General features: G+C 42.4%; 1 protein-coding gene across 1 annotated transcript in view; it reads right to left on the bottom strand.

Moving 5' to 3' along the window:
• Window positions 1–305: 305 nt before the first annotated feature.
• Window positions 306–18499, bottom strand: part of LOC145391824 (hemicentin-2-like) — a 139416-nt gene continuing 121222 nt past the window's right edge. Inside the window, exons 7-10 of the mRNA XM_080266315.1 lie at window positions 14789–14996; window positions 12657–12739; window positions 12150–12152; window positions 306–415 (exon numbers count right to left, since the gene is read on the bottom strand). Of these exons, the coding sequence (XP_080122441.1) occupies window positions 306–415; window positions 12150–12152; window positions 12657–12739; window positions 14789–14996 (404 nt within the window). The remainder of the gene's footprint in view (window positions 416–12149; window positions 12153–12656; window positions 12740–14788; window positions 14997–18499) is intronic.

The following is an 18499-nucleotide window of genomic DNA, read 5'->3' as shown; positions in this document are numbered from 1 at the left end:
TAAACCTAAAAAACAAACATGGATAAGTTGCACTGCAGTGTGATGTGCCCTTCGTCTACTGTACACTCCCACACATACATAAAAATACAGTGACACTAGAGTTATTTCTGATACTGTAGGTTAGGTAGTATGGGGTTATCACTCTCGGTTTAGGTCAATATACTTATACTAGGACTGGGTGGTTAGGATAAGATATACAAGGTGTGTGTGTGTGTGTGTGTGTGTGTGTGTGTGTGTGTGTGTGTGTGTGTGTGTGTGTGTGTGTGTGTGTGTGTGTGTGTGTGTGTGTGTGTGTGTGTGTGTAACTATCTGTGTGTGAGGGAGGACAGGGCAGTCCCCAGCAATAGGAGGGCCAGCAGGTAATGGCAGTGGACGCGGGTACTCTCTCCGCCCTGGACCGCTGCAGGGTGCTCGCCTGTAGGGTATAGAGAACTGTGTTAATGCTTCACTTGGGACCAAAAAACATACCGACTTCAGTTAAATGGTCTGGCAATAATTAGAATATAAGACATCATGTGAAAAGAGATGTTAGTGGAGAGTTTCTACCTTGTTTGTTAAGAAGAATCAATGACAAGGTACATAAAATTGTCAAACGCTATTCAAAGCACAATAAGACGTCAGCTTACTACTCCGGTTGTAGTAAATGTGTCAGCAACAGTCTCACCTGAATATGAAATTATATACACTGCCAAAGAATTGCTTACCTTGCACTGGGAAAGTAAGTCCTTCATACCATAATACCATCACCAGCATTCCATATCCACTGTCACTACCTTACCGCCACCAACACACTGGAAATGTACCACGCCGACCAAACTACCACTCTTTGATAGCAACAGGACATCACATGCATCACCTCCACACTACCACCACTATCACCACACTATCACGATCATATAATACATTTACTACCACGACACACTTACCAACACTATGCTATCATCACCATAACACCAGAATCACCACAGCATACCACAACTACCTCAAGCATCATAATCACATTACAGCAATGATATTATCTTCTTCATCTCCACACCGCCATAATCACAAACCACATCACACAACCACTCCCACGTCAACACCACTCTCACCACAGAACCACAGTTAGTTTGCTCGTTAATCACCAAACCAACAGCGTCACAACTACTCACCTCCAACATCACACCAGCAGAACAGTCACAGTTACTACCTTACAAGACTCCAACGCATTACCACCATTGCTTTATTTGCACCATTAACACACACACACACACACACACACACACACACACACACAATACCTTCACGACCATCGGCACATCATCTAAATTCTACATCACAACATTACAGAACAGAAGGACATTCATGGATGGTCGTGAAGAGAGTGGATGTATGCTCGTGTGCTCTCTTCTCTAGATTTATAGGGTTGCCTCACTGACATTATTTTTTTTTTTTCACCCTTCTGGTGGCGACTAAGTTAGCTAGTTCCTCATATTCCTCCCCTTCCTCATAGGTAGGTATAGAAGGTGTCTGTACCATTATACTGAATTTGCCTTTGCTTACTCGCCCACGGAGGGTCGCCCCCAATGATCGCTCTGCGGCATGAATTAACACGGTCTGGCCTCCCTGGAGTGGTGTGAGAGGGCAACCTCAGACTTAGGTGTTCTGCCCTGGGTTATTTGTCCTTTGCTTGTTTTCTCTCCTCCTTCTCACTTTCCCCTAATGGGGGAAGTGGCTTCTATGCCGGACGACCTTTCCGCCTCCCCCCCCCCCTGGCCTGACCGACCCCCGACTGTCTCTGACTGACTTCACGACTGACCGCCTCCGGACTAGAACTGCACTCGACATCCTTGTAGATAATGCAACATATGTAATCCGACACGCGACTGATTCTACATCACTGGCTAGTCTCAATCCTTCTCTCACTAAGAAAGTAATTGATGGTTGTGCTGGCAAGTTGAACAGGTTAAAAAACTTACTTCTGGAGACCTCCTTGTCAAAACACTAAACCCAAGCCAAGTTAATGAGATACTTAAGCTAAGTAAGTTTCATTGCTACGATCTCGAGCCAAGGATCCCTTACTTCATGAATTCCTGCAAAGGAGTTATCACTTGCAGGGACCTCATGGTAATGGATGAGGACGGTATTGTACGGCAACTTACTGGTCAAGATGTTATTGATGCACGTTTTATCACAAGATTTACTGAAGGCGTCAGAAAGAAGACCGCGACTATTGTTTTAACTTTTGGCATGACCTTACTTCCCTCAAATGTCAAAGTAGGATATGAAATTCTAAATGTCAGACCCTACATCCTTAATCCCCTTAGATGCTCTAAATGCCAGATTTATGGGCATGCAGAAAAGGTTTGTCGGGCTTCTCAATCAGTGTGTGGTAGGTGTGCGGTTCAGGGTCATGATGCTGAACACTGCATGTCAGAGTCTGTGAGTTGCTTTCATTGTAAGGGTGCTCACTCCACTTCTTCGTGGGATTGCTCAAAATGGAAGGAGGAGAAAGAGATCTGCACAATGAAAGCCACAGAGGGCATATCCTATTACAATGCCAGGAAGACGGTAAGGGAATTGCATGCGACTCCCAGGCCTAATGTCTCCTATGCATCGGCGGTTATGTCCTGGCCTGTGATGTGCATAGTGGAGACTCAGGCTGACCCAGACCCTAGTGCTCCTGTCACTCACATTGCATCATCATCTGCTCCTACTATACATTCCGACTCTTCTTCTGATGCCCCTGCTCCATCTTCATACTTTCAGGCCGCTGCTACTTCTCTGGTAGTACGGCCTAAACAGAAGACAGACAAGCCTGAAAAAACTAACTTGACAACCCTTACCAAGTCACGACCTCATGTCTTACCTGCTCCTGGTCCAGCGAGGGATAGAAAGGGTAGCTCTTCCTCGGCGGGCTCTAGGAGCCTCATTATTGATGAGCAAATGGAGGTTTCTGTCAGCAAGCACCAGGATAGGTCCCCCGGTAGTCGCTCGCCTGTCGGCTGGCGACATAAAAAGACTAAGCATACTGACCCCCAATGTAAATCTTAAACCGTTGCATGCACTCAGTTACAATAGAATTGTAGGACTCTTGGGGATAAATTACATAATATAGCAATATTGCTTTCTATACACAGGCCAGACGTTATTTATTTACAGGAGACGCGCTTGGTGGATCATCCAGATCCTCCCCAGTTCAAACACTACCACTCATATAGGAGATATGAAGGTCACGGAGTTGCCACATACACACACAAATCATACCCACAAACAGAAGTGATTCCAATTTCTACTCTGGAAGCTGTCATGTGCAGAGTAAAATTTAATAAGATGTATCTGTCTATTTGCTCTCTCTACTGTCCTCCACATGACCCCATTGATAGTGATGCTTTGAATTCACTATTCAAACATAAGCCTGGAAATAAGTTAGTGTAGGGCGATTTTAATGCCCATCACTATCAATGGGGCAGCTTGAGGATTGATGGTCGTGGGGAGCAAGTAGCTGACCTAATACTACAGTCCAACCTCTGTTTTCTGAACGATGGTAGAGTGACTCATGCAGATGATCGTACTGGTAACTTTTCGGCCATTGACTTATCTCTGGCCTCCCCTGGTATACATCAAGATTTCTCATGGGACCCTTATGACAACTCCTTGGGAAGTGATCATTTACCCATCTGTCTTTCTTATACACGCGACATTGTTTGGACCCTCCACCTCCAAAGTTTAACTATAAGAAAGCAGATTCGGAAGCCTTCTCAAGGATCACCAATTTAGATACATCTGGGGAGACCAAAGACGTTAAGTCGAAAATGTCACTAATTCCATAATACATGCGGCTGAAGCTAATATTCCCAAGACTTCTACAGTTCATGCAAAGCATAGAGCACATTGGTGGACGCCGGATTGCCGACAAGCATTAAGGAGGCACAATAGGAGATACAGGATTTCCGATAGTCAGCCTACTGAGGAAAATTTTATTGCATACAAATAGGCACGGGCTGAGGCAAGGAGAATAATAAGAAGGGCCAAATGTGACTCCTGGCGGACTTTTGTGTCCACGGTGAATCGAACTACTCCACTCAGTAAAGTCTGGTCCACTATTAAAATATTAAATAATAAAGGCCTGTATATCCCTGTTACCAGCCTGGAGGTTAATAACACAATCTATGATGATCCCGCGGACATTGCTAACATCCTCGCCAGGAGTTTTTCTCATATAAGTAGCTCAGCCAATTATGATCCGCATTTCCAACATCATAAACGCATGGCTGAGCTACAGATGCTAGACTTTGCCACAGAAGACGTAGACTTTCTGTACAACCAAGAGTTTACGTTAGATGAACTGCTCACTGCCCTTAAATTCTGTAAAGACACCAGCCATGGACCAGACACCATCACATACAGTATGATCCAGTATCTTAATCAGGACAACCAGATTAAGATGTTAGCAATGTACAATGAGATCTGAGCGTCCTGTACGTTCCCAAACTCATGGCACTTTGCGCACGTCATACCGATACCCAAAGAGGCTGGTCGTCTTATGAATCCCACTTCATTTCGTCCTATTGTGTTGGCTTCTTGTTTACGTAAGGTCATGGAACGTATAGTTAATAATAGGCTTCTTTTTGTTTTAGAGTCAAAGACTTTGTTAAATGATCAACAATGTGGCTTCCGTAAATACAGAAGTTCACTAGAACCTTTAATGAATTTGGAGCATTGTATTTCAGAGGCATTTACCAATAAAGAATTCATGATAGGGGTGTTCGTGGACATCCATAAAGCCTATGACATGACATGGCGACACGGTATACTAATGAAGCTCTATGCTTATGGTTTAAGAGGAAATTTGCATATTTTTATTTCAAATTTCTTAAGGGACAGGACTATCTCTGTCAAATTACCCCATAACGTAACATCGGATATATTAATCCAGGAGAACTGGGTGCCACAGGGAAGTGTGCTTAGTTCCACTTTATTTAGAATTATGATCAATGATATTCTGTCATCAGCTCCCATCCTGAGGAATCTTAAATACTTGCTCTACACCGACGATTGTGCAATATGGCACTCTCCCCGTAATGTACAATTTTCGGCTGGGCGGATTGAAGCAGCCCTTGACTCTGTCCACCAATGGGCCTTGCAGTGGGGATTTAAGTTTTCCTTAAGTGTACCACTGTAGTCTTCACTAATCATAACGTACCTAATATGTGCTTAACTTTGAACAATCAGGCGATACCTTTTCGAAATTCTGTACAGTTTTGGGGAATACATTTTGATCGTCGTTTGAACTTCAAAATTAATGTTAATTATTTGATTGCCCATTGTGATAAACCGTTAAATGTCCTCAAGTACCTAGCGGGTACTACCTGGAGGACCAACAGAAAATCTTTATTAATGGTGTATAAATCCCATATTCGATCGAAGCTAGACTATGGAGCACAGGTGTATGGCTCGATATCCAATGGAACACTGAGGAGGTTGGATGTGTTACAGGATAAATGTTTGCGAATGTGTCTTGGAGACGTCCGGTGTTCACGTGTAGCTCGAATGGAAGTGGATGCGAATGAGCCTTCCCTCCATATTCGCCAAGACCATCTGGCCCAGTCCTACAGTGTGCGAACAATGAGAAAAAGTAATATCGGCAATGTGGCCTGTACCCCCCTGCGTCAACACTAAGATCTTATGCAGGGGGTGTGTCGGCCACTTGCCGTTCGCCTCCACTTACTGACTCAGGAGCTTGATGTGGACCTCAGTGACTGTGACAAGTTGGTGTTAAAAAATACAGCACCTTGAGAGCCACCCGGCTTTACTGTTGATGTATCATGGCTCCCAGCACCAAAGACCAAGGCGCCAGAGGCGGAGGTCCACCACTTGTTTCGTAATATCATCGTTCGTCACTTGGGGTCCCACTAATTGTACACCAACGGCTCCAAGTCGAGTGAATGTGTGGATGCTAGTGTGTGGTCGACTGAATGTGCCCTCAGGTATCGGTTGCCAACTCATTCATATGTGTTTACCTCTGAACTTTTGGTGTTAAAAAATACAGCACCTTGGGAGCCACCCGGCTTTACTGTTGATGTATCATGGCTCCCAGCACCAAAGACCAAGGCTCCGGAGGCAGAGGTCCACCACTTGTTTCGTAATATCATCGTTCGTCACTTGGGGTCCCACCAATTGTACACCAACGGCTCCAAGTCGAGTGAATGTGTGGGTGCTAGTGTGTGGTCGACTGAATGTGCTCTCAGGTATCGGTTGCCAACTCATTCATCTTTGTTTACCTCTGAACTTTTTGCTATTGACAAAGCCATAGACTATGCTCTGAATTCTCGGCATGACTCATTTGTCATATTTTCAGATTCAAAATCAGCCCTTCAGGCAATTGCATCTTGCACTACGGACTCTAACGAGATCCAGGACCGCATTATTAATAAACTGCATTCGTGCAAGAATTCCTTCACGCTGATCTGGGTGCCTGGTCATTGTAGTATTTACGGCAATGAGCAGGCTGACTTACTTGCAATGTCGGCTGTAGAGCCCGAGGAGACTTGGGACGTTTCTCGTGATCTTCGGTCGAGTCTGTCTCGTTAAGAAATCAATAAATCTTCTGTGGCAAGGTCAGTGGACCAGACTAAGTATTCCAACATATAAGCTTTACCTGGGCGATTGGGACACTGCCAACCGTCCCAGTCGCCTGGAAGAAAAAGTGTTGGCTCATTTACGGCTTAATGCCACCATACTAACACACATGAAACCTTATATGGAAAGACAATTCCCATCCCACCGCACTATGAAATCTGCAATGCGGTGTTATCTGTCATTCATATCATTCTGCGCTGTCGGCGATTTATTCGTGAACGCGTTTCACTTATAAATTAGTGTGGTATAGCAGACGTCCCCTTCACCCTTTCCACCATCCTGGGTGATGGGGATATTGTTATGACTGATAAATTGATGGCTTTCTTGAGAGAGACCGGAGTGATAAGAGTGATGTGACTTTCTTACTGTATGGTTATGGTTTTTATCAACTGTAAATATGTATATATTTTACTATTAATTAGGGTTGACAGTTGACATATTTGAAATACTTCCTCCTTCCCACTGATCTATTTCTAATATAGATTTCCCCTACATTAAACCCCGTTCCTCGCCTGACAGTCACCAGCTGAAGAGTGCAAGTGTGCAGTATAGATAAGTATTGGGCACTTGAAGTAGATGGTGGCCTGTTGGGCGAGGTACTTCACTTTTTGTACATATTATGTAAATACATTATTCCATCTTGATTAAGTTGTCCTAATTAAGGCCGACAGCTGACATATGGAAATGTTCCTGACTCGTCTGGTTCCCTTTCATATATTGATGTCCCCTATATTAGGTTGTGCCTCGACTGACAGTCACCAGGTGATGAGTGCAGGTATGTAATGTAGAAAGGCATTACATATCTGCAGTCGATGGTGTTCTCTTGGTCGAGGCATTCTTACCATTAGTATAGGTCTAGTTATTTGATTCTTTAGGATTTAGTATAGGTTAGCGATTTGTCTGTTAGGTGATCAGTTTTAGGTTCTTCATATTAGGCATTTTTTGTTTATAATGTAAGGTTAAAAATATATAAAAATTAAAAAAAAATATATAAATAAATAAGAATACAAAAAATAATAAAATTATATATATATATATATATATATATATATATATATATATATATATATATATATATATATATATATATATATATATATATATATATATGTAAGTGTGCGTGAAAGTGTGTATGTTTATATGCATGGATGTGTGTGTGTGTGTGTATCTATCTATCTATCTATATCTGTATCTATCTATCTATCTATCTATCTATATATACATTTATCTATCTATCTATCTATCTCTCTGTCCATATATATATAATGTTTGTATTTGCAAGGAGAGTGGAAAGGTTACAAGAGGATGAGAAAAAGGCAGAATATAAGAGAGAAGTGGAGGAACGATTGGGCAAATATGAACTGGAGCAGATGGGGGACGTGGAAGGAGCGTGCAGGATATTCACTGAAGTAATATGTGCAGCATGTGATGTGGTGTGTGGGATGAAGAGAAGACGGAGGGGGGGTGCAAGGAACAGCGTGGTGGACTGAAGAGGTGAGACAGGCTGTGGCACAAAAGAAGAAAGCATACAATGAATAGATAAGAAATAGGGGCGTGCAAGAAGTAGAGAGGCAGAAGAGAGTTATATGCAGAAAGGAAGAGAGAGTTGAAAAGATTAGTAAGAGAGAGTAAGAGTGGATGAGGAATTTGGAAGGAATTTGAGTGTAAAGTGCAGGGACTGTAAGAAAATGTTCTGGAAAGAGAAGAAGAGAGTAAGACAGAGTGGAAGTGAAGTTAGCAGGTGAGTGAAAGATAAAAATGGTAGATTACTAGTGGAGAAGGGAGAAAAAGTGAGCAGATGGAGAGAACACTTTAAGGAATTGTAGAACATAGAGGATGGAAGTAAAGCGAGTTTAAGTGGCTGGGGAATGGCTGGGAGAAGGAGGGAGGTGAGAAGACAGGAAGAAATCAGTAGGATAAAAATTGTGAAAGCAATGAAAAAAATTTAAATTGGGGAAAGCCCCAGGAATTGATGGAGTGTGTGGTGAAATGCTGAAGCAGGGGGGAGAGATAGTAGTAGAATGAATGTGGAAGATGTGCAGATTGGCCTGGGAGGAAGGTAGAGTCCCGGAGGATTGGAAGTCAGGTATAATTATTCCCTTGTACAAAGGAAAAGGGGAAAAAGAAGTGTTTGGTAATCATAGGGGCATTTGTCTTCTTAGTATAATAGGAAATGTGTATGGTAGGATACTTATTCACAGAGTTAGAGAAAGAACAGAGGAATTAGCTGGAGAAGAACAGGGAGGCTTTAGGAAGGGAAGAGGTTGTGTAGATCAAATATTCATTCTTAGATCTTTAGTGGAAAAGTTTCTAGAGAAGGGAAAAAAGTTGTATGCAGCTTTCATGGATTTGGAGAAAGCATATGACTGGGTAGATAGACAAGGATTGTGGAAAGTATTAAAAATATATGGAGTAGATGGGAAGTTGTTGAATGCGCTGAAGAGTATGTACGATGGTGCTAAGGCTGCAGTTCGTGTGGATGGTGAACTGAGTGAATTTTTCTCTTTGAATGTTGGGTTGAAACAGGGATGTGTCATGTCTCCATGGTTGTTCAATCTGTACATGGATGGGGTAATGAAAGAGGTACAAGGTAGGGTAGTGGATGTTGGAGTGGCCCTTGTGAGATAGGGTAGTCTTTGGAAACTCCCTGTACTGTTGTTTGCAGCTGATACTGGGTTGTTGAATGAAGACGAAGGGAAGCTGCAAGGCTTGGTGGATGAGTTTGGGAGAGTGTGTAAGAAACGGAATCTAAAAGTGAATGTAGGAAAGAGTAAAGTAATGGTCTTTGAGAGAGGTGAAGTCAGTGAATGTACAGCGAGGTTGGATGGTGAGGAACTGGAAAATGTGAGTATGTTTAAGTACTTGGGTAGTGTGATGAGTAAGGATGGAGGTTTGGAGGGTGAAGTGCTTGAAAGGGTACAGCAGGGAAGAAAGGTTACTGGTTCCTTGAAAGCAGTGATAAGAAACAGGGAAGTGAGCATGGAAGTGAAAAAGTTACTACACGACAGTATTGTGATAACAACTCTAACGTATGGAAGTGAATCTTGGAAGTTGTTGGAAGGACACAAGTCAAGAGTGAGAGCAGTGGAAATGAGTTATTTAAGAGGAGCCTGTGGAATCATATGGAGAGACAGGCTGACAAATGAGGATATAAAGGAGCGTTGTGGTGTGGATGTGGACGTGATAGGAAGCGTTAGGAGGTATACACTGAGGTGGTTTGGCCATGTGGAGAGGATGGAGGGTAAAAGACTGACGAAGAGAGTGCATTTGAGTGAGGTGGAGGGGGGGAGAGGGAGGGGGAGGCCGAGGATGAGATGGAGGGATGAGGTGGAGAGGTATATGAGAGAGAGGGTGTGTGAGTTGGGAGCAGGGCAGTGAAATGGCGGGGGACAGGGCGACGTGGAGGCGATTTATTTGTGGCCACCCCGAACGGGATTGAGGCGTCTGGGAGTAGATAGATAGATAGATAATGTTTATATATATATATATATATATATATATATATATATATATATATATATATATATATATATGTGTGTGTGTGTGTGTGTGTGTGTGTGTGTGTTTATATATAGATACTGTATATCTATGGTGTTAATGACCAGAGGCCTCGGCCCCAATGATTGACAGGCCTAAATATAAAAAATATATAGAATTACCACTACTTTACCTCCACCATTACCACAATCACTCATCACACCTCACACCCGCCATCACCACACCACACCACCTCACACAGACCATCATCACATACCACCACTCATCCACACACACAACCATTACATACCTACCATCATCACAACACCACCACATTATCATCATTACACCATCATCACCACCACCACCTACCTTGTTTACATTATTAACACCACAACCACCCACTGCCTTCACCACATCAACAAAATCACATCAAAACACCACATAATGACCTCCACAGTCACCGAAACACACCTTACCAGCACCACACTACCATCACCATAATTCTACGATCATCACTATACCCCTACCTCACGCTCCATCACCAATCAACAGCCATCACTTAAATTCATTGCCACGACCACCATCCACTATCACCACACCATTGCCATCACATTATCAGTACCATGACACCACACAATAACTTCCATCAATACTTTCTCTAGAACCACACAGTCATCTCCATAGACACCCAACATCATCACAAAGATAACAAAAATTACTACACCACCCCACATCATCATGTCAATATAATCACATCACACAACTTCTGGACTACCACCACCACCACCATCACCAGAACGACTACACTTCCACCATTGTCCCTATATTTCCAACAACACATCACGACCATCACTGCCATACTTCAACATGAGGCAACATCACCACGATTATCAGTACATTTCCAACACATCCGCACTACTACCACCAACCGATACCACCAGCATCTTCATACCACCACTACCATCATCATCACACCACCAAAACCTCATCATCACACCACACCACCACCAACAAAAATCAGTAATTATAGTACCTCACCACATTTCCATCACTACTCAGTCACTATCATCACCAGCCCCATAAAAGAGAAACATACCACCACCTCCACCACCACAACCAAGCAATCACTCTCATCACCACACCAGCAAAACACACCACCACCACCTCCACCACCTCCACAAACTATCATCACCATACCAACAAAACAAAACCTTCAGCACCTCCACACCATCACTCTCATCACCATACCGTCACTACCACGATATCACATCACAACCTCTCCGTCACCACTACAACACTGCATCAGGAAGCAAATTGTGTTTTCCCCAGCAAAGCGTATTAAGTAACCTCAAAGACGAGCAACATACTGTACGCTCTTACATAATATTGTTATCTCGACACACACTACCACAAGAGGTCAGAGCTGCTGCTCCTCCTACTGCCAATACTACTATTACTTCTACTACTACTACTGCCACTAATAATAACAACAGTAAGAATAATAATAATCTTGTTATCTGTCTGTTGCCAGGCGTCATAATCCCGTAAGGGGTGGCCGTTTGTCTCTGAGTTTGTGGTTTTACGTGGAGGGACACTAATCCTCCGCCAACCTATTGATACATAGTGAACACGTGTGGGTTGTTTATATGGCTGTAAATGGTTTCCTGGCTTACAGAAAACTATTAGACTTGTCACTCAATGTAAAGCCACCTGAAAAGGAACGAAGAGTAATAAAAAGTGACAGGAAAGATGGGAGAAATAAGAAGAGAGGAGGGCAGACAGAGGAAAAGAATGATAAAGGTCAAAGAAGAAGTTGGCAACAAGACATTGAGTGGATGATGGTCACCATCGTCATCATCATCATCATCTTCATCATAATCCATCCAACCATCCATCATCCAATCCTACGTTGCCCCATGAGGAGCGTAGAAGCCCCGGGCTAGGCAGTTGGTCCTGACATTTAAGATGAGAGTGACCAACTTCACTCATCCCTGAGCGGCATTACGTGAGCAAGAAAACCCAATTACCCCTTGGATACAAACCTTCACCGGCTCAATCCGATTGGAGGACAATAATTACCCACTATACCACCAGTCGCCAAAATTTGGTTATATGGTTACCACCCAGCGTAGTAAATGGTTTCCTGTTGTACAGGAAACCATTTGGTTTGTCACTCAATGTAGAGTCACCCACAGGCAGAAGGAAGAGGAAAGAATGAAGGAAAGAAAGACAGAAGAGGGAGTGTAAAGTCACCCATAGGCAGAAAGACGAGGAAAGAATGAAGGAAAGAAAGACAGAAGAAGATGGAAGGAAAGAAGGATGGAGGAGGGAACAGGGCAGATATCCGAGAGCAGCACTACATTGAGTCAGTGGATGATGAGCACCCCCACCTACCACAAACTAATAATAATAATAACAATAACAATATCACCAATTCCATCTCTAGTAGTAGTAGTAGTAGTAATAGTAGCAGTAGCTGCAGCAGTACAATTAACTCGAGAAAAACACATTGAATAGGTCAACACAAAAGAACATCGGCTCCTAGTTGACCTTACCATTGAGAATATACACGCTGACTGAAGCAGACTCAGCACTGGCCGGCGAACACGTGTAGTTACCCGAGTCAGCAATGGTGGCCCTGGTGAAGAGATATTTAGAAGGGCTGTTACATGGAGTGACAAACAAATGGGGAAGTAACGGAGCGCTGAGGTGTTGGTGTGGATGTGACTGAAAGTGGTAATACTCTGAGATGGTCTGGCGATGTGAAAAGGACGGAGAATGAGAGATTGGCTAGGAGAGAGTATGTGAGTGAGGCGGAGGGGGAGACCAAAGATGAGATGGGAGGATGAAGAAATATATGAGAGGGGTGTGTGTTGAGGGGAGGGCAGGCATATGACAAAGGGCAAGGCGATAAGGAGGCGATGTGCCTGTGGCCGCCCAATACAGGATTAAGGTGTCTGGGTATAAACAGATAAATAGAAAGATAAAGAAACAACTCCTTCACTCTGACAATCAATTTTTTACTCTATTTGTGTTACATTTAGATGATTTTATTTGGCTTAAAGAAGGACCTATCGTACGGGGGGAAAAATATACAGCCTTCTTTAGCCCCTTCACTACTATACTTATTTTACCTTATCTTGGACCAGATTTTATTTCTTTCGCAGCTTATTTCACGTGGCTCAGTGACAGAATGAGACAACGCTGCAGCTCTACTTTCACTCCATACCACTTCTTCGCAATAGCACCACATTCTGTTATTAATCTCTTGTTACAGCTCTGACCTCAAGATGGAGAGATGACAAATTAAGGACATGCGAGAGTGAAAAGAGTCGAGTGATTTGCCCTAAGTGGGAAAAAATCGTCTGGAGTGGAAAAACAAGTCAGCTTAAATCGTCATCGCCTGTGACTCATTATAATCACACTATCAACAGACGATTTTATTTAGCGATTTGATACAGACTCATAACTGAAGGTAATTATTAAGGCTATATACCTAACCTCCCTAGTTCGTGAAGTCTCCCCTAAAATAAATAATATCCTCTGGAGATAGCTGGCATAAAAAAAAATATATATATATGGCGTCGGTGGAATAAAAAGGTTAACTTAATAATGAGGAGAAACTAATTGTCTCCCTTTCTTTAATGTTCTCGTGAATCAGTTTTTCGTCCCATATTTCACGTTAATATTTGCCCGGTAGTAATCTCCAAAATTACTTTATCCCTTTGCCTGATTCCATGAGATATTCTTTTACTCTCTCTCTCTCTCTCTCTCTCTCTCTCTCTCTCTCTCTCTCTCTCTCTCTCTCTCTCGAAATAATGGAAGAAAACAAGACATCAGCGATTTGAAGAGGTTAACTTTTTTTTTTTTTTTTCCAATTCTTTTTTCCCCGGTGGCAGTAATTGTTGTTATGAGTCACGGTATATGTCCCTCTCTTACTTCAATGTTCACTCAATATAATAATACTGTTCGATAGTTGTAGGAATGGAAAGATAAAAAATTAAATGCGTTCTCCTTCACAACGTAAAGTCAAGGAAGTTTGTGAATATTACTAAAAAAATATAACGATGCAGAATAAAAGCTAAAAAAAAAAAAAATAAGTTTGGTACGTGTAAAATTGAAGCTAAATTTTCAGGCTCTTAATTCCGTATACAAATCATACCAAGGAATAATAATAATAATAATAATAATAAAGATAATAATAATAATAATAATAATATAACAATAATAATAATAATAATAATAATAATAATAATAATAATAGTAATAACAATATTAATGATGATGATAATAATAATAATAATAATAATAATAATATGTGAAGGTGTGTAGGATGTAGGAGGGCGAATAGGCCTCAGAGAATGTACTATTAGTATATGCCCAAAGTCAGACACAAAGTTAGTAAATAAATAAATAAAGCAATGCCCCAGATAAACCAAACTAAGCCAAAAAAAAGAAGAGACCTATGATAATGGCAACAACAAGCAATATCATAAACTCAAGCTCAAAAAATGTTAATATTGTTGGTGAAACTAAAACTATAATCAAGGATGCTCAAGAACGTATGTAAATGTGACTGGTGAAGATAGAAGTATACACAGGCATACTGATGAAAAGCTGTGATTTGGCCAAAGAGAAGCAACCTCAGACACACAACTCAAAGCCCAACAAAGCCTCAATATGGCACCTGGTGAGGATGAGCCTTGACGTGCGAGAGAGCTTGTCTGTCACCACTCTGATGCCGCCCCTGGAGCTGTAGTTCACCAGTGTATTTCCTCGGTACCAGTAGATGTATTGTGGAGGCTCTGTGCTGCCCGTAACCTCACACGTCAAGTTGATGCTGCTGCCGCTTACCATGTGAACCTCCTTTGGTCCCGATATCCTAGCTGCCGCCTCTGTAAGGAAATTATAAGCAGATGGATATGAGTATATGCTGTATTGTGAAAATTGGGTACTCCCTTTTACCAGGTGCACCTTCTTTAGAACATACATCCTTCCTGCCACCTATGTATGTAAACTGCAAGAAATCGGAGAAAGTACTTGCAAATTAAGTAGTTACTGAGTGGTAGAGAAATGTCTGTGAAGTAATGTGAGGTGTACCAATATAAGGTGAGGCTGTGAAAAGAGGCAGATTAAGGTTTGGTACGTGATGTGTGGTAGTGTGGGATGTGACCGTGGGGTATGTGGCAGTGTGAGGTGTGGCAGTGTGTCATGGGACTGATATGCGGCAGAGTGCTGTTACCATTGTGAGGTGCAGTAATGCGGTATGTGGTAGTATGAGGAGTTATAATGTGGCCTGTGGCATTGTGAGGTGTGACTTATGGGAGTGTGGGATGTTATGCTGTGGTGTGTGAGCTATGGTAGTGTGATTTGTTGAAATGTGATGTATAGCAGTATGATCTATAACAACGTGGTGTGAGGCAGTGTAAGGTGTGACTGTGATATGTGACTTTGAAGTGTGGCATTGTGAACTGTGGTAGTGTGAAATGTAACATTATGAAATGTGACATGAAAGATGTGGCAGTGTGATGTGTGGCAGTGTGATGTATGGCTGTCTGAGGCGTAGTATTGTGAGACGTGGTGCCAGTTATGGCATTAAGAGGTGCGGCAGAATGATATGTATGGCATGGTGAGGTGTGAGAGCGAGGCGTGACTCTGAGCTGTGACAGTGTGAAGGGTGGACTGTGATGAATGACAGTGTGAGATGTAACACTGTGAGGTGTGGCAATGTGAGATGTGGCCTTGTAAAATATGGCAGTGTGAAATGTAAGTGTGAAGTTTGTTTGAGTGACGTGTGATAGTGAGATGTGTGACAGTGTGAGGCGACGCAGTATGAGGTGTTGCCTGGTTTAGTGTGGTAGGATGAGATGTGACTCTGAGGTGTGTACTATAAGATGTGGTAGTGTAAGTTGTGTGTGTGTGTATGTGTGTGTGTGTGTGTGTGTGTGTGTGTGTGTGTGTGTTGTGGCCTTGTAAGATATGGCAGTGTAAGGTGCAATTGTGAGGTGTGGTAGAATGGGGTCTGGTAGGTGGAGGGTGATGACAACGTGATGGAAGTCAGTGTGAAGTGTGGCCTTGTATTGTGGCAGTGTCAAATGTGACTCTGAGGTGTGGTAGCATAGGAGTGTGTGTGTGTGTGTGTGTGTGTGTGTGTGTGTGTGTTTCTCTTACAAGGCAATTATATTTTGTTCGGGAAGGACGTCTGGTTGTGCAGAAGTTAAGAGAAGATAATGAGTTTGAGTGACTGCTTTTAATTCTTAAGTAATCTGGAAGGTTACAATAATGAATAAATGGAGGGTGGCCTATTATCGCTGAATATTAAGGTGACAGTCAGCTATTGTAATGGTAAGATATGTCATGAATTTGGGAATATGTTGGACTTTATTTCTGAGTTCATGTCAAGACTTAGACTTATGAAATTAAAAGCAACTGGATGTAAGAAAGTTAGTCGTGGACCTATTTACATCATCATCATCATCCATACTGTGCACCTATTTCTTGATGCCCTTTGCTCCTGAAGTAATAAATCGCTACCTTCACGTTCTCATCTCTCCAAATAAGTATCCAATTTAGCGCTTCATACTACCTTCCCTTCTCACATCTCCATCACAAATTACTTCTTCCTTCCCTTCCTCTTTACTTCCCTTCTTCGTGCACTTCTTTCGCTTGCTTCTCCATCTCCTTCCCTTCCCTCCCTTCTGCTTCCTCTCTTTTTTTTTCATCCTACCTTCTTCATGTTTCACCTCATCTGTCTCTATCTTTAGACAGACGCCATTATCCCGTAAGAGGTGGCCCTTTGTCTCTGAGTTAGTTGTTTTACGGAGAGGGACACTAACCCTCCGCCAACCCGGTTACTGACACAATGGGAACCAGTATGCACTGGTTGTATGGTTACTACCCAGCGTTGTAAATGGTTTCTTGGCTTACAGGAAACCATTTGGCTTGTTACTCAATGTAAAGCCACCTGAAACGGAAATTAGAGTAATAAAAAGCGACAGAAAAGATGGGATAAATAGGAAGAGAGGAGGGCAAACACAGAAAAAGAATGATAATGGTGAAGGAATGGACTACATAAAGTGAGTGGATGATGGTCGTCAACACATACCTCATTCATAATTTTTTTTTCTTTCCTCCTTCATATCTCTTATTCATTTTCCTCTTACCATCCCCTCCTTTCCTTCTTTACATGTTCTTATGGCTTTCTTCCTTTCTTGTCTACTGTCATCCCTCCACTCTCTTCTGTTTCAGCTTTTTTTTTTTTTGCCTTTTTCTCCTTTCTTTTCCTTCCTCTCCCCTTCTTTCTTTCATTCCCTTCTCCCTTTGTCTCTTTCTTCCCTCGTTCCACCACGTGGACCTTCCCATCCATACTTCTCTCCTCCACTCACTTCCCTCTTTCATTATTCCCTTTTATTTTACTCTCCTTCCTCCGCTTCTCATTCCATCCATCCCTTCCCTCCTTCATCCTCCCTTTCACCCCAGCCACCCTTTTACCATTCTTTCCTGTCTGCCTGTCTGTCTGTTTGTCTGTTTGTCTGTCTGCCTGTACAGTATGTATGTATGTATGTACGTCATTTTGTTTGTCTGTCACTGAATTTATTATAGCACTAATTTACTTTATTTTTCATCCACTACGCATATACAGCATACTCTTTTCATATTCCCACGTAATGACATTGTGCATAATAAATAATACGCTTTTATTTTAATAAGCACCACCAACAGAGCTTTATGTCATGTTTTCAGTCTAAATGACACTAATATGTATATTTTTTCTGGTCAGTTGTGTTATTTTTCTCTCATGCTCTTTCTTTATCTTTAATCCTCTCTATCTTTTATTTTTACCCGCAACCCTTCCCCTCCCCTCCCTTTCTCTCTCTTCTCTCCTCCCTCTCCCTCGTAGATTATTTTTTATCTTCTCTTCTTTCCCTTTCGTTTTTCTTCTTTCCCCTATCTCTCATCTCTCCTTTCCTCTCACTTCCCCTCTGTCCCATCATTTTTCCTCTCTCTTCCTTTCCACCCCATCCTCCTTTCCCTCTCTTCCCTTTCCTCTCTCCCTCTCTCTCCCTTCTCCTCTCCCCCTCTCTCCCCCCCTTCTCTCCCTCTCCTCCTCCTCTCACTCTCTCTCCCTCCCTCCCTTCTTGTTTGCATGTGCTTTATAAATACATCTCTACTGAATCACCTCGCTTTTTATTCCTTATTTATTTTCTGCAGTCCTTCTTCTTGGCTTTGTTCCATTTTTGTCCATTCCAAAATTTACTGAGGAGGTGGAAGCGAAGAGGGAGTGAGGGGAGAGGGGTGACGAGGGATGGACTGTAAGAGAGGGATGAGAAGAGACAGGATGAGGTATGAGGTGAAGACAGGGATTAGTAGCGAGTAGAGGAAGGGGAATGAGGACCAG

This window comes from Coenobita brevimanus, chromosome 2, assembly GCF_032717465.1.
Source record: "Coenobita brevimanus isolate Jiangsu-jjx chromosome 2, ASM3271746v2, whole genome shotgun sequence".
NCBI lineage: Eukaryota > Metazoa > Arthropoda > Malacostraca > Decapoda > Coenobitidae > Coenobita > Coenobita brevimanus.
This window is presented reverse-complemented; position numbering and strand designations above follow the sequence as displayed.